Below are 23,459 nucleotides of genomic sequence, written 5' to 3'. Positions count from 1 at the left end.
AGGGCCTCATAAAATCCCAAATACATCGCCAATAGGACTACTGATGAACTGGCATTGTTCGAGACCAGCCAACTGTGGGCGTGAGTAAGCATAGCCGCCAAATAGTATGTGTGAAAGTCGGGCAGGCAAGTCCCCCCTGTGTCCAGGGCCTGCGCAGAAATTTCCTACTAAATCTGACTGGATGTGATTGCCACAAGAATAAAGCTACTAGGGAATCTAGTTGATGAAAGAGGGTTTTAGGTATCCAGACCGGGGAATGCCTTAAAATATACAATAGAACTGGGAGCAGTTTAATTTTAATTAAATCAATTTTCCCTATAAGAGTTAGGGGGAGATTTGACCAGGCCTTTAACTTAGGCCACGTACACACGGGCGGACTGTCTGTCCAACTTAGTCCGCTGAAACGTGTTTCAGCGGACAATCCGCTCGTGTGTGGGCTTCAGCTGACTTTTTCAGCGGACAGTCTGGCGGACTAAGTCTTTCGGAATTTCCGTAATACAGTCCGTCCAAACTTGGTTTCAGCGGACAGTCCGCTCGTGAGTAGGCAAGTTGGACGGACTAAGTATGGCGCATGCTCAGAAAGGATTTACACGGCCGAAGGTTGCATTGCAGTGTATTGGACGTCGTATTTCTAGTCCCGTCGTACGTGCTGTACACGTCATCGCGCAAGCTTTCAGCGGACTGTCTGTTCATCGTGTGTGGTCAAGTCCGTTCATTCAAAAGTAGGACGGACTGTCTGTCAGATTGTCTGACGAACTTAGTTGGCCAGACAATCCGCCCGTGTGTACGCGGCCTTAGAGTTACATCATTGCAGTACCAGAGACAAATTAAGTTTACTGAAGTCCTTAGTGTTGGCAGAGATATTGATCCCCAAGTATCGAATGGTACTTGCCCATTGCAGAGGTAAGTTAGAATTACTCAGCTGCTTTGCCCCTGGATCTATAGGAAGAATGAGGGATTTGTTTCAGTTGGCGTGGAGGCTGGAAAGAGTTGCAAAGCGATATAGGATCTTGAGCGCCGCAGAAAGAGAAGGGCTAGGGTGTTGCAAGTGCTAGTTTCTCGACTATTGAGCTGACCCGGATCCCAGACACCTCATCTGACTTCCGCAGGGCTTGCGCCAAAGGCACCATCACCAGGGCGAACAGTGCAGGGGAGAAAGGACACCCGGGCCTCGTTCCCCTCCCAATTGGAAAGGAGGGCGAAAGTTTGCCTTTCAATTTAATATAGGCCATAGGGGATTTTGTAGAGTAAACTAATCCATTTCCGGAAGTTTGGGCCAAAACAGAAACCTTCAAGAACCTGCATCATATATGACCATCGGGCTGTGTCGATGGCCTTCTTTATGTTGAGGGCTACCAAGACCAGAGAGGCGTCCTCTTCAGCTGGGAACTGGAGATGGGTGAAGACTCATCTAAGCTTTAGGTCTGTGGATTTGCCCGGTATGAAGCCGGTCTGGTCTATATTGATCAGGGACGGTAACACCTGCATAATCCTATTGGCTAGCACCTTGGTAAGTATGTTAAGGTTATAATTCAATAACGATATGGGTCTATAGGATGAACAACAAAGGGGGTCCTTCCCTGGCTTGAGTAGCAATACAATGTGTTCTTGGTACATACTATCTGGCAACCTCCCGGTTTCCAGGCCCTCTGGGCGTGCATGACATGTTTGATATCCATTTACTGCCGTAACATCTTTTACAAAAAATGTAGTTACGTATTGTGTTTTTTTTGCATTAAAATTCACAAAAGAGTTTTTTCCCCCCCAAAAAAAAAGTTGAGTTTGAAAAACATCTGCGCAAATACCGTGTGACATAAAAAAATTGCAACACCCACCGATTTATTCTCTAGGGCTTTTGCTTTAAAAAGATATAGAACGTTTGGGGGTTCTAACTATACATCTAGCAAAAAAAAAAGAAAAAGATTTTTACATGCAAATAAAAAGTTGTCAAAAAAGCCCTGAAGCTGAAGTGGTTAAATTAGATTTTCAGGGCGTTTTACCAGTCAAAAAAAAAAAAAAAAGAAGAATAAATATCCCTTTCTTTGTTTAACAGAGGAATGTAATATATAGGAAATGAGATGAGACAGAAATGTCATGGGTGGGCATGCAAAGAACCAGGAGTAAGTTGTCAGTAGTTTATTTAAATTTTTTTAATGGAGGCATTGGAAGCGTGGGAAAGTTAAAGCTGAAGTTTAGTTATATATATATATATTTTTTTTGATACAGCACCATGCACGATAATGTATTTGTGGAGCTGTGGGCGGTAGAGCATTTGAATGACAGGACTGAACCACCCATTTGCAGAACATGATGCACGTGGGATAGTAGTAAGATAAATGCTATCAATATAAGATAGAGTAGATGTGTATGGCGGTGTAAAACAAAAAAAGGAATTGTGCTAAACTTCCCCTTTGAGAAGACTCCTGTTTCACTGAAAACATTTCAATGGCCCTGGCAGTTTAGTAGGGGTGGAGGAGGTCCACTTTAAGAGATCTGATGAACCTCTGACTCATGGAAAACTTTGTAAAAAGACATTTGAAATGACTAGAGATGCACGGAAATCTCGGCGACCAAAAAAATATGGTCCAAAAAAAGCAGTTTTTGGCATTTTTTCTAAGAAAGAGGTGCAGAAAATGGTGCCAAAAAATTCACGCGATTTTGCCACGATTTAACTACTATTATGCTGTAATTTTACTGTGCTTATGGTGTTTTTCATAGGTGATGAGACTCAAAAAGCGCATCAAAGGCGTAACAGGTGCGTTGATGCGTTTTTTGCTGCGCTTTCAACGCATGTCAACGGTGAGCTGCGTATATTTTAACCGACCAAAAAATGCAGCAAGAAAGATTTAACACCGCAGCTGAAGTGCAATGGACCAGTGTAAAGACATACAAAGAATTTAAATAAATACATTTTTCTTGAGCTTTTCTTGCGCTAAAAAGGTGCAGATAATGGCCGACAAATTCATATTCATTTAAATTCAAAATATTAATTAAAACGTAGATTATAAGTATATATAAAAATATATATCATATACATTTTCAGTCAAGTACATCCTGAATTTTCAGTTTCAGCACCAAAAGGTCTATTCAGAACACCCCTCTAATTAATACACTTGGCTACAAGTGTCACAGGAATGTGTTAATATAGATACCGTAAGAAAAACACTTTTTTTTTTTTTCCTTTCTTTAATGAATGGCCTCTCTCACCCAGGTCTTTTATTAACTTTTTCTACCGCTTTGACATATTTTATACTTAATTTTTCATTCATGAGTATTTCAGCCCAGATCTCACTAGATTATAAAGTCAAATCTTGCCTTAAGAAAAATGAGAGAAGCGAAAGAAAAGAGAAGCAAAAGTGAAAAAAAAGAAAGAGAATCAAAAGTGAAAAAAAAACGACAGAGAAGCAAAAGTGAAAACGACAGAGAAGCAAAAGTGAAAAAGACAGAGAAGCGGAAGAGAAAAAAGACAGAGAAGCGAAAGAGAAAAAAGACAGAGAAGCGAAAGAGAAAAAAGACAGAGAAGCGAAAGAGAAAAAAGACAGAAGCGAAAGAGAAAAAAGACAGAAGCGAAAGAGAAAAAAAGAGAGAAGCGAAAGAGAAAAAGACAGAGAAGCGAAAGAGAAAAAGACAGAGAAGCGAAAGAGAAAAAGACAGAGAAGCGAAAGAGAAAAAGACAGAGAAGCGAAAGAGAAAAAGACAGAGAAGCGAAAGAGAAAAAGACAGAGAAGCGAAAGAGAAAAAAAACAGAGAAGCGAAAGAGAAAAAAAACAGAGAAGCGAAAGAGAAAAAATACAGAGAAGCGAAAGAGAAAAAGACAGAGAAGCGAAAGAGAAAAAAAGACAGAAGCGAAAGAGAAAGAGAAAAAGTTAATATATTGGCTCTCCTCTGGGAACTTTTGACACAGAGAAGGCAATGTGTAAAGTCGCTCCACAAAGTGGTTTCATAAACGTACACCCAATGCCGTGTACACACGACCGGACTTTGACAGCAAAGTTCAGACGGAATGAATCCACCGGAACTAGTTCCTATTGAGAAAACCGCCCACCTGCATGCAGGTCCGACGGACCAACGAGGATGCAAGGGCAGCTATTGGCTACCGGCTACTGAACTTCCCTTTTCTAGTCCCGTCGTACGTCATCGCGTTAAACGATCAGACTTTGGTGTGATTGTGTGTAGGCAAGTCCGTTTCAGCGGAATTGCGTTGGAACTCCGCCAGTGTTCATTGTGATGGAAAGTCCGGTTGTGTGTACGTGGCATAAGAGTTTTGGTCACTCCCATAGATTTAAAAAAGTGACAACATCAGATCAGAGTAAGAGTGATTACTGTGATCAAAAGAAAATCACAACACTGTGACTCAAAAACCACATGAAAACGTAACAGGTGTGTTATTGATGTGTTCTTGCTGCATTTTCAAAGCATTTCAGCAAGGAAGTGCGTTTTTTTAATTGACCAAAAATGCAGCAAGCAAGATTTTTTTAAATCACAGCTGAAGCGCAACTGACCAGTGCGAGGACATACATTTAAAGGGATGCATTTTTCTAGAGCTATTCTGGCGCTAAAGGTGCGGATAACGGCTGACGATAAGTTCAATTCAAATAAAGTGCATCCTGAATTTTCAGTTTCAGCACCAAAATGTCCAATTCGGTGCGCCTCTAGTAAATTCACTTGGTTACAAGTGTCACAGGAATGTCTTAATATAAATTATAACACAATTTACGAATAGCCTCTCTCACACTAAGTGTTTTATTAACTTTTATCTATCACTTTATTTTGACATCTTTGACTCTCAGCATCAGAGCAGAGTAAGAGGATAACCGTCATAAGAAAATCACATTGATAATGCAGCTTTCAGACCACCAATATCTGAGCAGAAAAGAGCAGGAATCAAATGTTAAAGTCTATGTGAAGGTAGATCAAGTTCTAAAACAATCTTTCTTGGCGATTAGTCTGACCATGCAACTTTAGAGCCTGCCACAAGGGGCTTCTGCTTGTTTCAAGCAGGTTGTGCATTCCTACACAATTCTATGGGAATAAAAAACCCACTTGGTCAAACACAGGTCAGGAAGAGGTTAAATGCATGCCAATGAATTCTGAATGCATGTCAAACTGATGCCATCGACACAAGCCCAAAAAGAAGATCCCGACTTTCCTGCAAACAAGCCTGTATGCAAAATTCTGTAGTTAGTAGTCTACAATGCTTGAGAAAATTCAAGCTGAAAGAATTGAAGGAGCACCATGTATCATACAGCAGCAATTAACTAAAAGAAGCAACATGCAATTCAACATCAATACCTAGCTTATATGAAACTCATGTGCCTCAATCACACAAAAGGGAATAAAACACGCCAGCCACATATTTGACCAGGCACCACATCAAACTTGAAAACAACACTGAAAAGTGAAGTATAAGGACATCATGTTCTGAGGCAGACCAGACTAGTAATAATAGTACAGCATGATCTAAAACAGAACACGCCAACTCAAAAAAGGGAGAATCCTAAACCCTCAAGTCAAGATCTAAAAGTTCGTATTTCAAGTTCTAAAAAGCTTGTGGATAAACAGTGAACTAAACGCCAAGCACCAGAAACTCAATTAAAGACCAAACACTAAAGACAAACATTTACCAATAAAAACTTTCCACATACACTATAAAGAAGGCTAAGAGCAGACAGGCGATTAAAAGGCAACTGTACTGCTAAAATCACCAGCAATTAATCGCTGATAGTAGCAATAGATTGCCATTCATTTAGAAAAAAAATGCCCCCCTATAAGAGAGGCACACGAACAGCCTGTAGTAGCGATCACCAATTATTCACACAATGTTCCAAATGTGTGTTATTGCATGCTACTGCTAGCGATCAATTGCCAACAATTTTAGTAGCGCTATCGTACTACTAAGCATCGCCTGTCTGTGCTCCTTACTATGTAGCCTAATGGTGTTCTAAAAGAGAAGATGCTAAGGAAGTACACACAACTATGTTTGTATTCTTTTTGTCTTTTACTATACACTTCACCACTTAGCCATCAGGTATTCACTTAGGATAACACACAATTTGTTCTGATATATGCCTGCAGTAGTCTAAGAAGCGAAACACGCATCAGCCCTACAGAGTACCAAGTTCTCCAGAGTTTGAGCTATTTTGACCTTCTTTGAATTACTTCAATCTGTTCCTTAGAGCAGTGATTCCTAACCTCAGTCCTCAGGTAACCCCAATTTCCCTTTTGCCATTGACACGGATTGTAAGCACTTTACCTGCGGAAGATTTACCCCCCTTCGTGATCAGGCCACTTTTTACGATATGGCACTGCGTTACTTTAACTGACAATTGTGCAGTCATGCGACACTGTACCCAAATAAATAAAATTTGTACCCCCCCCCCCCAAAATAGAGCCCTCTTTTGGTGGTTTTAATCACCACTGTGTTTTTTATTTTTTGCGCTGTAAACAAAATGAGCCTGCCAATTAAAAAATAAAAAAAAATTATATATTTATATATATATATATATATATATATATATATATATATATACATACATACATACACACACACACACACACACACATATATATATGCATACACACATATATACACATACATATATACATACACACATCAATGAAAGCTTGAAGTCTTTTGTGGCATTTGTGGATGAGGCCCTTTACTTTCTCAGATTCTCACTCCAGTAAGAATGCTATAGGGCAGTCAGCAAGTGGTTAATCATTTCTGGACCGGCTCACAATGATATACGTCGCAACTTGGAAGAGGGATATTGTTGTTAAGGCAGCAGCTAGCTACCATAACCCTGGTGTCCTCTTAAGTGAGCGGTCCAGTTTCAGATAAAATTGGTCTCATCGGCGGGGATTCGCCGCAAGATCACTTATCGACGGCAGGCGCCGCTTACCGGAGCTGCCGACAGTGGCGGAGGCGATTGGATCCTTCTCCCTGTTCGGTATGGAGAAGAGTGAGGGGGAAGATGGCCCCCACTCGTCTCCATACCATTGCAGGGCGGAAGTAACGTCAGATCTCATATTTAAGCGGTCCTGTCGTGCTTTGGATGTTTACATTCCTTGTAATAGGAATAAAAGTGACACAATTTTAATTTTTTTAAACAGTGTAAAAATAAAAAGTAAAATAAAGGAAAAGGAAAAAAAAAAACACGCGTCCCGCCCTGTTCACATGCAGAAGCAAATGCATACGTGAGTTCAAACCACAAATGTGAGGTTGCGATTGTTAGAGCGAGAGCAATAGTTCTAGCCCTAGACCTCCTCTAACTAAAAACATGCAACTTGTAGAGTTTTTTTAAACGTCACATATGGAGATTAAGGGTAAAAGTTTGTCGTCATTCCACGAGCGGGCGCAATTTTGAAGCGTCACATGTTGGGTATCAATTTACTCGGCATAACACTATCTTTCACAATATAAAAAAAAATTGGGCTAATTTTACTGTTGTCTTATTTTTTAATGCAAAAAAGTGTATTTTTCCTCAAAAAAAAAAAAAATGTTCACTTGTAAGACCGCTGCACAAATACTGTGTGACAGAAAGTATTGCAACGACTGCCATTTTATTCTCTAGGTTGTTAGAAAAGGGTATATAATGTTTGGGGGTTCCAAGTCATTTTCTAGCAAAAAAAATAAATGTTTTTAACTTCATCAAATCTCAGAAAGAGGCTCAGTCCTTAGGTGGTTAAGCACATGTACAAGGTGAAGGAAATATTGAAAACATGGACTGTTGGGTGTACTTGAGGACCAAGGTTTCAAACCACTGCCTTAGAGTATCCTGGTGTGGGGCTTTAAAAGGCACTTCAGAGTCCACATATAATACAAAAGGCCCAATTCACAAAGCTTTACAAACGTCTAAGGTCTCATTCACACAAGATCTTGGTGCCAACTGCTGCAAGTTCCTGTAGCTGGATTCAGAGGTACATGCTGATAGTTGCAGCCTCTCAGCCTGTACAAAGCAAAGGTGAACTTACGGTACCCATGTGGGTGATCACCCAAGGATTAGTCATAGATGATCACTATTAGATGCAAGCTGTGGAAAGCTGCAGTCGCTGTTAGCCTCTCATTGCTTTGCACAGACTGAGTGGCTGCAATATTTTGTATCCAACCACAGGAATTTACTGGATTCTGCCCACAGCTGGCATTAAAGTGGTTGTAAACCCTTACAACACACTTTGACCTACAGGTAAGCCTAGATTAAGGCTTACCTGTAGGTCCAAGAAATATCTAAATATATTTGCCCGAAGACAGGCACCGCTGTCTACGGCGCATGCGCCGTAGACAGTGGCGCGCAGGCGCACTGAGCGCGGCATCTTCAACGACGGAGATGCCGCGCGTGTCGGCTCCCATGCACATGCGTGGGAGTGACGTCATCACGGCTTCGCCGAATGACAGCGGCGGAGCTGCGAAACCCCACAGAGAAGATGGATGCGCCGGACTACAGGGGACAACGGTGACTTCGCTGGCTCCTGTGTCAGGTAAGTGACACATAATGGATTACTATGCGATGCATAGTAGTTCATTATGCTTTGCCTTTGCAGGGAATGAAAGAGGAAGTAAACCCATCAGGGTTTACTTCCTCTTTAAAATTCTGTGTGAATGAGGCCTAAGGCACTCATCAGCCATGGAACTGTAATTTTTAAAAAAAAAACATTTTCCAAAGATTTTATTTGGATTTTTCAAACAACGAATGTACAAATAATGAAAGTCATTAGGTAGTGCAGTAAGGGTACAATAGCCAATAGTTTGCATAAAAATAGAAAAAGGAAAGAAAAAAAATCTAAGAAAGGAAAAAGGTTAAAAGATACAAGATACAAGGTACAAAGTAATTTCAAGTAGAAACAGTTCTAGAACCATCACGCTGATATTTAGTCGATTGAATTGAACCTCATTATTTAATATCGCTGAAAGCTGTCAATTATAATCCAGGACAATTTAGCCTTTAGGATGTCAAAGCGTAGGGTTGTTGTTTTCCAAGATCTGGCTATAGTACTTTATGCTGCTATAAATATAATTGTTTAGGGATCTTCTCCATTTGGCTGCAAAGTAGTGCTTGATTTGGGGATTTGTTTCAATCAATATTAGTGAAAGAAGAAATAAGAACGTAAAATCTATTCCAAAAACGTTTTACTTTGGGGCATAGCCACCATATGCGAAACATTGTCCCTGAATGTTCACAATCTCGAAAACACAATGGAGAAGCTCCTGTGACATAAGAAGCTATCCTTTTCAGGACCAGATACCACCTTAGCAAAACTTTGTAGTTGGCTTCTATGGTAGAAGTGTTGATCAGGGATCTCGAGGCATTATGAGCTAAACTATGCCAATCTTTCAGTTTGAGTTTCATTCAAATCCCTCCCCCATCGTTCCATATAACCTAGTTTCACAGGAATAGATGTTAAAATGGAATATATTATTGAAATGTGTCCTCTAAGCTTGTCAACATTTTTAAAGAGAGATTCCATCGTGTTTTTTTTTATAAATGCTATATCTAGATTACATGTTAAAGAAGTAATATAATATACAGATAGTATTGAGAGAATTCCGATTTTAGTAACAGGTGTTTTTCGATAAGGAATTGTTTTGTTAATATTCCCTTATGCTAAAAAAAAGTCAACTATTTGTAAAAGTCCCTTATTGATCCACCAACTAAAGGTTTGAGGAGCAAATCCATGGGTTAATTTTGCATTTTGAAACAGTGGTGTTAAAGAGGTACGAGGGAATTTAAATGTATACGTTTTAGTTAGTCTGTCTCATAATCCCAGGGAAAAGGATAGAGATGGGCAGAGTATAATAAGTCTAGATTTAAAAAGGTAGCCACATCAGTTGTGAGATTTAGATGGGCAGGAGCATGTTTCAATCTGCATTCATAGAGATGGAGACAATTTTGTGTTAAAACTAATCAGTTGAGCAATTCGGGCAGCAGAAAAATGTTTAATCAGATCTGGGACTCTCAATCCTCCCTTCATTTTAGGAGCAAATAGTGTAATTTTATTCACCCTTTTTGACAAATAAGTATCCTTATCCTGGTGTGTTATCCTGTGAATTGATCCTAAAATCTTTTATCAAAGTTTCTTATTTTTAATTTTCTACAAGTGGAGGCTTTGCTTTAAGTCTATAACCAAGAAGGAAAACAGTCAACTTTGTGCAGAAAATTAGCATCCCTAAAAATATATCTTAAATATTAATTAAAATATCAATCATCAAGAAATGTCAAATCTTATAAAAAATAAAAATAAAAAATAAAAGTTACAGTTATAAAAATATATCAACACTAGAAACATTACCTCTTCTTTCAGTGCATGTTTCTTTTGTTCTAGACAAATTTCTTTTGCTCGCATCAGTTGTAAAGTCTCCTTGGAAACCCCATACTGAAGCTTTTCCATGCGCTCCACAGCAGCTGCCCAGGCTGTCTTCCCAAACTTCTTTTGGTCAGCTCTCATGCGATCATACACAGCTTTAATCACAAAGAAGTATTATATACATTCATTATCTACCTAACCAATTTATAGAGCACTGAAATAAAAAAAGCAAATCAGGAAAATCAGTCACAGTCTGAAATGATCTCCAACTACCCCAGTATTGAAAGATAATAAGAACGTCACCACCATCATCATTAAGGATATAAACTAACGTGATTGTTGTCGTTTTGTTAGGCCCCTTTCACACTGGCGGAGTCTGCCAGAGGATGACAGGTCCGTGTCCACTCCGCTGATGCAGAGCGGACACGCACACAGCCCACTGTCTTTTATAAGCTGTCAGATGGAAACAGACCATTGATCCGCTTCCATCCGGCAGACAACTGATCCCCATCCTTCTGTTTTTAGCAGAACGGATTGGATGTAGGCGCATATCAACGGACACACGTCCATTGGCATCCATCGCTTCATAGAGAGCAATGGACAGTCCGATCAGGTCCGCCTGAAAAACTGACAGGCGGGGATGATCGATTCATCAGTGTGAAAAGGGCCTTAGTCACACTTGTTACCTTTGTTCTGAGGTTTAGTGCTAGTGAAATATTTCTTGGCTTCAGGTTTATCAAGAACCAAAATGGCTTTGATTCTCTTTAATCGCAAACTATATACAATTAAAGGTGCATGACAAGTAGACTTTAAACTGGCTCCATCATACATGTTCTGTTCCAGTAATAAAAATTCAGCACTGGGTTTAAATATTAAGACACTTAAAATATTTTATTATATATATATATATATATATATATATTTTTTTTTTTTTATAGTTTTAATTTATATTGATTATGCAACACATCAGGCAGTGTGTAGAAGAGGGAATACAACCAGATACACAACAGATTCCCTTTACAATTTCGAGGGGCAATGGAAACAAAGGTGGGACAAGTTGGAGCCCCAAGCATCTGAGTTATTAGAACCCTGGCAAATGCGGATACACAACTTCTACATGCAGATATGCACGTACGACAGACAGAGCATACACACTAAACAGAAAGTAAATAGTAGCTGGTTACCCTTTTGGGCCTTTGCTGTGATTTCAAAATATTTAACCGTTAGGTCCTGAATAGAAAGTACGGCCATGTGAGCCTTTTTTTGCCAATCCGTATCTTCTTTCTTCAGGCTCTCAATTCTTCTAGGGCCCAAATAATCATTCTCTAGGGAAATCTAAAAATAAAAGCACATATTGGCATTAAACAACTGAAAATTGCAAGGATGTTGAGAGTAAGAAGTCAGCAATACACTCAGCACAGAATCTAGATTCTTTGCTCATTTACAGCATCTTGACCAATGATTATGGCACATAGCTCACTATGTTAACCATACGCTTCCATTTTTACATGCAAAGTTGTTTCAGATATTTAGGGCTCAGTGCAACAATCTGTAATTTACCAATTAAGAAACAGTTCAACTAGTATATTGTGTCGATATCGGGTAAATTCATTTTAACTAAACACAGAGTCTATTCAATGCAGTGAAAGTGACAAAAAAGATGAATTCAAAATCAACGGACTGCATAGAATTCTATCCTAGAACAGCTCACTTCTGCTCTCTTCTCTCCGTGTTATTTGGTCTTGCCTCACCTTTACTCCTCCAATGTGCCATTAATATACACTGCTCAAAAAAATTAAAGGTACAATTTGAAAACACCTCAGATCTCAAAAAATATCATGCTGAAAGCGGTTCTTCACCCTAAAGGGGAAGTTCCGCTAGTATTATCCCTCCCCCCCTCCGGTGCCACAATCGGCACCTTTCGGGGGGGAGGGGGGTGCAGTTACCTGGATAATCCAGGTAACTGCACCCACTTCCGGCCAGACCGCCGCAGACCCCCGCATCGCTCCGCCCCCCCCCCCCCCCCCGTTGTGTTCTGGGAAACACACAGTTCCCAGAGACACAGCGGGGAACCAGCGCAGCGCGACTCGCGCATGCGCAGTAGGGAACCGGGCAGTGAAGCCCTCATGCTTCACTTCCCGATTCCCTGACAGAGGATGGCGGCGGTGGCTGCAGCGAGACGAGCGATCGCTCGTCATCTGCCACCGACATCGCTGGAACCTGGGACAGGTAAGTGTGATATTATTAAAAGTCAGCAGCTGCAATATTAGTAGCTGCTGGCTTTTAATATTTTTTTTTTAGGTGCAGCTCCTCTTGAATATCTATACCGATATGGACTGGGTAAAGTGTTAGGAACAAAAGGTGCAACATCATTTGATGGAAATAAACATCATCAACCTACAGAGGGCTGATTTCAAAGACACCCCAAAAATCAAAAATAAAGAAATAAATATGATGCAGCAGGCTAGTCCATTTTGCTGAAATTTCTTTGTAGCAACTCAAAATGGTACTCAGTAGTTTGTATGGTCCCCACGTGCTTGTTTTGTATGTCTGACAACGTTGGGGCATTCTTCTAATGAGACGAAAAAGAAAGAGCTCATAGTGCTTACTGTACTTAAAGCGGGAGTCCACCGGGACTCCGCGTTTTTTTTTTTTTTTTTTTTTTTAAAAGCCAGCAGCTACAAATACTGCAGCTGCTGACTTTTAAATAGTGACACTTACCTGTCCAGCGCGCCCGCGATGTCGGCACCCGAAGCCGATCGCTCGCTCGTCTGACGGGTCCTGCCGCCATCTTGGGTATGGGAATCAGGAAATGGAGCCTTTCGGCTTCATTTCCCGGTTCCCTACTGCGCATGCGCGAGCCGCGCGCCGCAATCCGGACGGTCCCCGCTGCCTCTGGGAGCTGTGTGTTTCCCAGCAGGCAGCGGGGCACTTGCTGAAGGGGGCGGGCGCTTGCGGAAAGGGGCGTAACGTACGCCCCTTTCCGCAGAGAGCTAGCCCCGGAAGTGGGTGCAGTTACCTGGATTATCCAGGTAACTGCACCCCCCTCCCCCCTGAAAGGTGCCGATCGTGGCACCGGAGGGGGGGGGGGATTCCGATGAGCGGAGGTCCATTTTAGGGTGGACCTCCGCTTTAAAGACCTTTATTTAACCCTCAATTATAACACTCTCATGATTAAAACTCATATTGCGTTTTGTAATAACATGCTGTGTGTGTTACTCTATGCCTGAGATCCCTCACCCATCCGGTACCACCAGTGAAATCGCACAAAAAAGTAGTGCATGAACCACTTTTTTTTTTTTTAATCGCCCTGCACGGGATCTAGCGCAGGCAAAACGCACTGTGTTTGCAATCTGCACTTGGGGTGTCCTTAGGATTATAGAGACCTGCAGCAGATCACAAATCCAATGTTTTTTGAACGTCGTGCAGGAAACGCTTACAGAACAAGGATCTCCCACACTGCATTCTGCTGTGAACGGGCCCTAACCCTTCTTAGTCTTCCCTTCCTGAACACTATTAACCATTACATTTACCTTACTTTTGTCATGGCATTTGAAACTGAGCTGCAGTACGGTGGCCAAGATCATATGGCGATTTAACAGGACAGGTCCCACTCAGAACATGAAAAGTAGGGGAAAAGACTGCGCTAAACCTAAACAGTGCAACAGCTGCTAACACTCAAAGTCTAAACAAAATACCAAAAATGAGTGTAGCGCTACAATCTGTGCACTCTATGGTAGTGTACAACCAAAAAAGTGATAAAAAATTCACCTCATTCAGAGGGGTAAAAAGATATATCACTCTTGAAAGTGTGTACCCACAATATTTAAATGTCCATACATAAACACATGAATAAAGTGATTGAATAAAAGCGACATTATCCTGTGACAAGATAATATTAAAACCCTGATATTGAAACAGTGCACTATAAGCACTAAAAGCATTACCATCGGTATTTGTAGTTTTTGTCTTTTATTTGTTATGATCAAATTGAGTGCAGGGTTATGGTTTATAATTTGGGGCTGTACTATTGTGGGGGTGAGTAAAGCTGCTGTAGTCATTGGAGATATACACAGTCCAAACATAGTGTACATATTAGGTATAATATGAATGTTTAGGCATACAGAGTGTTATGTCTATGTGTATAAAAGTGTAATGAGACTTGCTGCTGTGAAAATAAGTTTCCTTTTATATGGAGGCTTGGAACGCAGGTGTACCTCTACCCTTCAATTTATATGGAGGTTGGGAGTGCAGGTGTTTTTTTTGGCCACGCCCCAAACCGGGTGGGGCCAGCAGCATGCCTCATTATTTAGTTTATAAATACTTTGGCAATGTGAGGGGGGCACAGATATGCTCCAGTTGAAGACCCATCGAGCCGAAACGCATAGGGCCTGCTTATCTTGTGCCTGTCACGTTGCTGTTTTTATATATTGTCTAGTGATCACATTTTAATGTCGCATCTGTTTTTTCATACAAGATGTGAATACATTTTGAAATATTTTGACCTGCACCATTAGAGTGTTTTTCCTTTTTGCACATTTTTTGTTCATTTGAATTCCTGCTGGGCCATTTCACTGCGTGTAAAATCTGGATGGATGGTGCTTCTCTGCAAGCTTATCGTATTACTGGGTCAATTACAAGATACTTTCCTAGCTGCATTTCCTGGATTTGGTCTGGTTTGTTCCTCCCAAGCACAGAAGGTCAAGCGCTGTAAGCTCGTATGACACACCGCCGTACGGTTGAGGTTTGCAACAAATCTGGTAAGAGTTTGATCTCTTCATTTGAATATCATTAACCTTTGAAACTCACCGAGATCCTGTGGATGTCATATGAGCAACCTCAGATATTCATTGGACTTTATGATTTGATCACTTATTGGACACTGTTATATTGTTTCAATATCAGGGTTTTAATATCTTGTCACAGGTTAATGTCACTTGGTTTCAATCACTTTATTCATGTGTTTATTTATGCACATTTAAATATTGTGGGTACACACTTTCAAGAGTGATACATCTTTTTTACCTCTCAGAATTTTTCTGCGATTATCACTTTTTTGGTTGTACACTACCATAGGGTGCCCACTCAGAACAGACCTCCCTCTAAAGATGACGCACAAGAAAGCAAACAGTTTTCTAAAGAGAAGCAGACGTAGGACATGGCCTGATGAGACCAAGATAAACTTATCTGGTTCAGATGGTGTCAAGTGTGGCGGCAACCAGGTGAGGAGTATGAAGACAAATGTGTCTTGCCTACAGACAAGCATGGTGGTGGGAGTGTCATGGGCTGAGGCTGCCAGCACTGGAGAGCTACAATTCATTGAGGGAACCAGGAATGCAAACATGTATTGCGACATACTGAAGCAGAGCATGATCTCCCTCCCTTCGGCTGGGCCGCAAGGCAGTATTCCAACATAACGACCCCAAACACACCTCCAAGATGATCACTGCCTTGCTAAAGAAGCTGAGGGTAAAGGTGATGGACTGGCCAAGTATGTCTCCAGACCTAAACCCTATTGAGCACCTGTGGGGCATCCTCAAATGGAAGGTCTCTAATATCCATCAGTTCCGTGATGTCATCATTGAGAAGTGGAAGAGGACTCCATTGGCAACCTGTGAAGCTCTACGAAATCCATGTCCAAGAGGGTTAGGGCAGTGCTGGAAAATAAATGATGGGACACAGAATATTGATACATTGGCCCAATTTGGACATACTCACTTAGTGGTGTACTGTTGCCAGTGGTTTAGACATTAAAGTGGTTGTAAACCCTTACAAACCACTTTGACCTACAGGTAAGCCTAGATTAAGGCTTACCTGTAGGTCCAAGCAATATCGCCTAAACCTATATGGTTTAGGAGATATTTGCCTGAAAACGGGCACCGCTGTCTACGGCGCATGCGCCGTAGACAGCGGTGCGCAGGCACACTGAGCGCGGCATTTCCAAGAATGGAGCTGCCACGCGTGTGTCGACTCCCGTGCGTATGCGCGGGAGTGACGTCATCGCGGCTTCGCCGAATGACAGCGGCGGAGCTGCGAGACGCCACCAGCAAGATGGATGCGGCCGACTACAGGGGACAGCGGCGACTTCGCTGGCTCCTGTGTCAGGTAAGTGACACATAATGGGCTACTATGCGATGCATAGTAATCCATTATGCTTTGCCTTTGCAGGGAATGAAAGAGGAAGTAAACCCATTAGGGTTTACTTCCTCTTTAATGGCTGTGTGTTGAGTTATTTTGAGACAGCACATTTACACTGTTATACAAGCTGTACACTCACTACTTTACATTTTAGCAAAGTAGAGCTCACCTCAATTCACGAATCAAATCGAGTTTTGTTTTATTCTATGGACACTGCGCCGGTTCTGAGGAGCTGCGGGCAGGAGTTTTTAGGCAAGGCCGTAGCTTCGGCCTAGTCCGAAGGTCCAGCCTCGTGGACTAGGCCGAAGCCGGGGCCTCACCTAAAAACTCCTGCCCGCAGCTCCACAGGACTGGCGCGGTGTCAGCGCCGGTCCTAGGGAGCTGCAGGCAGGAGTTTTTAGGCGAGGCCGTGGCTTTGGCCTAGTCCGCAGTGTCCGCCCTCGCAGGCCGAAACCGCCACCTCTCCTAAAAACTCCTGCCCACAGATCCTCATGGTGAAAAATTTTTTTGAAAAAAATCGATTTGCTGAAAATTTTAATCGATTTGACCTCTCAACTCGATTCAAGATTCAAAATCGATTTTTTCCCCAGCCTGATAGCACAAAGTGTAATTTCTTCAGTGTGATCACACTGTTATATTTACAAAAATGTGAGGGGTGTACTCACTTTTGTGAGCTACTGTACATATATACATATATATATATATATATATATATATATATATATATATATATATATATATATATATATATATATATATATATACACATACACACTATTGTGCAAAAGATTTAGATGTGAAAAAATTATGTAAATTGAGAATGCTTTCAGAAATGAAATAGAAGTGGAAGTTTCTTTTTATCAACAAAATGGAAAGTAAATGAACAGAAGAGAAGTCCAAATCAATATTTGGTGTGACCTCCCTTTGCCTTCAAAACACCACCAATTCTTCTAGGTACATTTGCACACAGTTTTCAAATGAGCTCAGCAGGTAGGGTGGTCCAAACATCTTGGACAACTAACCACAGATTCTCTGTGGATGTAGGCTTCCTCAAATCCTTCTGTGTCTTCATGTAATCCCAGACAGAATTGACGATGTTGAGATCAGGGCTCTGTGGAGGCCAAACCATCACTTCTAGTACTCCTTTTTCTTTACACTGAAAATGGTTCCTAAATGACATTGGCTGTACGGTTGGGGTTATTGTCCCACTGCAGAATAAATTTAGGGCCAATCACATGCCTCCCTGATGGTAGGGCAGTCCCATTGCTGGGAACATCCACCATACTTTACGGTTGTCTGCAGGTGCTCATTGTATCACTCTCTAGTACTTCAGAAAACAAAACTGCCTACTGCTATAGCGAAATGTTTCAAATTTTGACTCATCAGTCCAGGGCACCTGCTGGCATTTTCTGGGCCCGGGTTTGTATGTTTTTGTGCATAGTTGAGTCACTTAGCCTCGTTTCCACATCCAAGGTTTTGAGCTCCAATTCTTCCAAGAACACCACTTCTGGCCAGGCTTCACCAGGTAGCAGATGGGTGTACCTGAGTCCCACAGGTTTCCACATGTTCTCTGCTGATGGTACAGCTGGACATCTTCCAATGTCAAAGAAAAGTAGCTATGGTGAGTTTTTCATCTGCTGCATTTCCCTGGCTGACCACTTTATCTACAGTCCCCAATATTGCCCGTTTCTTTGTGCTTCTGCAAAAGAGCATGAACAGCACATCTTGCCCATACAATATAACTACCTTGTGTCTTGTAGCTGTGTTCGGTCTTGCCATGGTATATGACCTGTGACATGAAACTGCCTTCCACAACCTCACCTTAGTAGCAGAGTTTGGCTGTTCCTCACCCAGTTTTAAGCCTTCTACACAGCCATTTCTGTTTCCGTTAATGATTGTGTTTCAACCTACATATGAAATTGATGATCATTAGCACCTACTTAGTATAATTGTATAACCGTACACCTGACTCTAATCCTACAAAATCCCTGACTTTGTACAAGAGTGTAAGAATTGATGCTGGTTAGAATCAAAAGAGTAGTCACATCAAATATTGATTTGATTTAGATTTTTATTCTGTTCGCTCAGTTTGCATTTTGTTAATTACTAAAATAAAACAATAAAAATATATATTTTTCTTCACACCTGCCTAAAACTTGTGCACTATAACTATATACAGTGCCTTGCGAACGTATTCGACCCCCTTGAACTTTTCAACCTTCTGCCACATTTCAGGCTTCAAACAAAGATATAAAATTTTTATTTTTTGTGAAGAATCACCAACAAGTGGGACACAATTGTGAAGTGGAACGAAATCTATTGGATTTTTAAACTTTTTTAACTAATAAAAAAATGAAAAGTGGGGCGTGCAAAATTATTTGTCCCCCTTGCGTTAATACTTTGTAGAGCCACCTTTTGCTGCGATTACAGCTGCAAGTCGCTTGGGGTATGTCTCTATCAGTTTTGCACATCGAGAGACTGAAATTCTTGCCCATTCTTCCTTGCAAAACAGCTCGAGCTCAGTGAGGTTGGATGGAGAGTGTTTGTGAACAGCAGTTTTCAGCTCTTTCCACAGATTCTCGATTGGATTCAGGTCTGGACTTTGACTTGGCCATTCTAACACCTGGATACGTTTATTTGTGAACCATTCCTTTGTAGATTTTGCTGTATGTTTGGGATCATTGTCTTGTTGAAAGATAAATCTCCGTCCCAGTTTCAGGTCTTTTGCAGACTCCAACAGGTTTTCATCCAGAATGGTCCTGTATTTGGCTGCATCCATCTTCCCCTCAATTTTAACCATCTTCCCTGTCCCTGCTGAAGAAAAGCAGGCCCAAACCATGATGCTGCCACCACCATGTTTGACAGTGGGGATGGTGTGTTGAGGGTGATGAGCTGTGTTGCCTTTACGCCCAAACATATTGTTTTGCATTGTGGGCAAAAAATTCGATTTTGGTTTCATCTGACCAGAGCACCTTCTTCCACATGTTTGGTGTGTCTCCCAGGTGGCTTGTGGCAAACTTTAGACGAGACTTTTTATGGATATCTTTGAGAAATGGCTTTCTCCTTGCCACTCTTCCATAAAGGCCAGATTTGTGCAGTGTACGACTGATTGTTGTCCTATGGACAGACTCTCCCACCTCAGCTGTAGTTCTCTGCAGTTCATCCAGAGTGATCATGGGCCTCTTGGCTGCATCTCTGATCAGTCTTCTCCTTGTCTGAGCTGAAAGTTTAGAGGGACGGCCAGGTCTTGGTAGGTTTGCAGTGGTCTGATACTCCTTCCATTTCAAAATGATCGCTTGCACAGTGCTCCTTGGGGATGTTTAAAGCTTGGGAAATCTTTTTGTATCCAAATCCGGCTTTAAACTTCTCCACAACAGTATTACGAACCTGCCTGGTGTGTTCCTTGGTCTTCATGATGCTCTCTGCGCTTTCAACAGAACCCTGAGACTATCACAGAGCAGGTGCATTTATACAGAGACTTGATTACACACAGGTGGATTCTATTTATCACCATCAGTCATTTAGGACAACATTGGATCATTCAGAGATCCTCGCTGAACTTCTGGAGTGAGTTTGCTGCACTGAAAGTAAAGGGGCTGAATAATTTTGCACACACCACTTTTCAGTTTTTTATTTGCTAAAAAAGTTTAAAATATCCAATAGATTTCGTTCCACTTCACAATTGTGTCCCACTTGTTGGTGATTCTTCACAAAAAAAAAAAAATTTTTATATCTTTATGTTTGAAGCCTGAAATGTGGCAAAAGGTTGAAAAGTTCAAGGGGCCAAATTCTTTCGCAAGGCACTGTATATATATATATATATATATATATATATATATATATATATATATATATATATATATATATATATATAAAGTTTGTTTTTTTATGCATTTGAAAGTGATCACAGCCAAAAGACATAATGCAACATATCCAGATTACCAACTGCTTCAATGCACGTTAGCAGCTGTGTTTACATGTGCAAATCGAAGCTATATATAACCTTACCAATTTGCATAAATATAAATATGCTTGGCTTTGGGATACAAAAGCAAAACTGTCTTAGATAACTATGCCAGAATGTTACATGTGAAGATCAGACAAATTCTAAAAAAATGCTGTAAGGGAACAGAATTGTGAAGCTTCATGGAAAGCCACCAATTGCACAGGGAATGACATCGTGGAGATTGTCCAGCAACATGAACTGACAAGATCAGTGAGCGGGAAGAAGCAGCACAGAAAATGACAGCATTATTAATTACACTTTTTGGGTGGCAGAGAAAACACACAGCTGAGCTCTTTGTCAGCCCAGCATGATGAAGACAATGATTTAAATAGGGTTAAACCTATTCACTCATCATCTATGTCAAACGCTTCTTACCTGGAACTGCTCCTCCCGCAAGTTTTTCCAGATTTTTTTTTTTCCTATGGTGCTCTGACCTCAAGGCCCACTAAGGTGGTGGCAAACGGGCCATTATGGATCCGGTGGAGCTTCTGCTCAGGATGATTTGTCAAGTTTTTTGGGGCCTGATCCATAAACAGTCATCATGAATATCTGTTTATTTGTTGAATTTTTCACATAAATATATCCCTTTTTAGCCATAAATTTTTTCATATTTTTTGTTTTGTAATGTTTTTCTCATATACACACAGTATATTGTAAGTGTTAATCAAATACAAAAATAAGCACCCCAAATGTCATGTAGATGGAGATTGGCAATCCAGATTTTTTTTTTCCACCTCTAAAATCAAACTAGTTTCAAACTACGTTTAATTACTATAAAATAAAGTGAAAGCAATAGATTAAAGGCTAAACCCACCACGTTTCATGTTAGAACCATATTCAAGGCTGAAGACGTAAAACAATCACCACTGCAGATGGACTTGTAGCTATCAATTAAACACAAGTGCGCCAATTTCTGCACTTGTAGTGCTTTGACATTTCCTCCAGCTCTCAAACTGAAAACCTGTAACTTCTTGTGCACCGGGCATTCCTCCCTGGGGGCATATGGCCCTAAACTTTAGTACCACTGGGTACACCCTCCAGCTGCAGCAGCTTTCAGCCTTGCAGATTTTTACAGGCTACCTCATGCACAGGGGGCCAATGTCTAGTGTGCATGAAGACTTAGTCAGCCCATAGACGGTGCAAATATCTTTCCTGCAATCAAAGAAATTGGCACTGGTGAGGAGTCATGTTGGAACAGGAAGGGACCTATCCCCAAACTCTTTAAACAAAGTTGCATGCATGAAATTGTCTTGGTAGGTTGATGCCTTAAAGCCTCCTACAAACAATTGGATTTTCCGACGGGAATTGTTTAACAGGCTGTTGGCGGAAAATCTGACCGTTTGTACGCTCCAACGGACAATTGTTGTCGAATTTTCTGCGGACAAATGTTGGATAGCAGGCTTTAAAATTTTCAGAGGACAAATGTCTGTTGTCGGATTTTCTGAGCGTGTGTACACAAGTGCGTCGGACAAAAAGTCCAAAGTACAAAAAACACGCATGCTTGGAAGCAAGGGCAAGCTGGAAGCGGACGGTCTTTGTAAACTAGAGTTCATAATGTAGAATTAACATTTGTAATGCAGCAAATTATGAAATCTCCAAATGCAGCACACAATTCTCTTCTTTAATGGGATAATAATGAAGCTGCTTTGCTGGTGATACTGATGGAGTTATAGCAAACGAATTTTCAAAGGCTTTTTTTTTCTAGTGATGAAGATTACTATTATGCTTTTTTTTTTTGTTTTTTTTTGGTGCAAGTTACCACAACACCATTATCCCGTCGTTTTTAAGATCAAAGATACAACTATGTTGGTGTCCCTTGTTAATTTTACATTGTATTTAAAATGTAGCTGCCTAATCCCAAACTGTCATTTGAAGTAAAACACATAGCCAAGTATTCTCCACAATGTTTTTTATTGTGCATTAAAAAAAGAAAACAAATAAAATTAGGCATGCCATCTGCCAATAGAACTTAACCAAAAAGTGCATTCTATGTATCCAAAAATATACCAAATCATTCAAACTAAAAATAAAATAAAAGCCTTGTGCATGTGTCCTGCTTCTTAATATAGGGGGTCAACAATGCCAAGAGTTGGTGAAAGCAGGGTCCGTCATCTGGAGATAATTCCAAAAATCATGTGGATTATTCTCCTAGAGCTCCCGCAGCAAAGGCATATGACATAATTGGTCACGATCATTAAAGCAACCAATGTTTGGTCCAAGAAATCCTCCTCTTCCTGGACTGAACTTGGGTCAAAGCAATAGCTCCAAGGCCAATAATAAATCACACATCATCTCCTCCGATTCCGCAATATGGCTGGTTGGCGAACGGCGGTTCAGAAAAACTGAAAAGCGCAAATCCACACTCCCCAAACTTCTACTAACATGAAATTAGCAGACGGAGCCCAAAGGGTGGCGCTAAAGAGCTGAAAAATGAAGTAGTACGTCACCACGTTCGTGTTTGTTGGCCCAGCAATTCCTTGCCCTTTGCATTCAAGACAAGTTCCTGGCCAACTTCTTTTGGACAAAAGTCTGAGGTTTTGTCTGTGGAAAATCCGATCATGCGTATGAGGCTTAAGAGTTCTCTTCACTGGAACTAAGGGGCCAGGCCCAACCCCATATAAACAATCCCACACCTTAACCCCCCCTCCACCAAAATGATTTGGACCAGTGCACAAAGCAAGGCTCATAAAGACATGGATGAGAGTTTGGGTGTGGAGGAACTTGACTGGCCTGCACAGAGTCCTGACTTCAACCCAATAGAACAGCTTTGGGATGAATTAGAGCGGAGACTGCGAGCCAGGCCTTCTCATCCAACATCAGTGCCCGACCCCATAAATGTGCTTCTGGAAGAAGAATGGTCAAACATTCCCATAGACGCACTCCTAAACCTTGTGGACAGTTTGACCAGAAGAGCTGAAGCTGTTAAAGCTGCAAATGGTGGGCCAACTCAATATGGAACCCTACAGAGTAAGATTGGGATGCCATTAAAGTTCATGTGCGTGTAAAAAGGCAG

At 41.1% G+C, this 23,459-nt stretch overlaps 1 protein-coding gene across 1 annotated transcript in view; it reads right to left on the bottom strand.

Annotated features, from left to right (window-relative positions):
* Positions 1-23,459, bottom strand: part of JMY (junction mediating and regulatory protein, p53 cofactor) — a 104,311-nt gene that overhangs the window by 46,868 nt on the left and 33,984 nt on the right. Inside the window, exons 2-3 of the mRNA XM_077463293.1 lie at positions 11,487-11,637; positions 10,288-10,457 (exon numbers count right to left, since the gene is read on the bottom strand). Coding sequence (XP_077319419.1) covers positions 10,288-10,457; positions 11,487-11,637 — 321 coding nt within the window. The remainder of the gene's footprint in view (positions 1-10,287; positions 10,458-11,486; positions 11,638-23,459) is intronic.

Source organism: Lithobates pipiens, unplaced genomic scaffold (assembly GCF_037356315.1).
Source record: "Lithobates pipiens isolate NorthernLeopardFrog02 unplaced genomic scaffold, aLitPip1_a1.2 Scaffold_3, whole genome shotgun sequence".
Taxonomy (NCBI): domain Eukaryota; kingdom Metazoa; phylum Chordata; class Amphibia; order Anura; family Ranidae; genus Lithobates; species Lithobates pipiens.
This window is presented reverse-complemented; position numbering and strand designations above follow the sequence as displayed.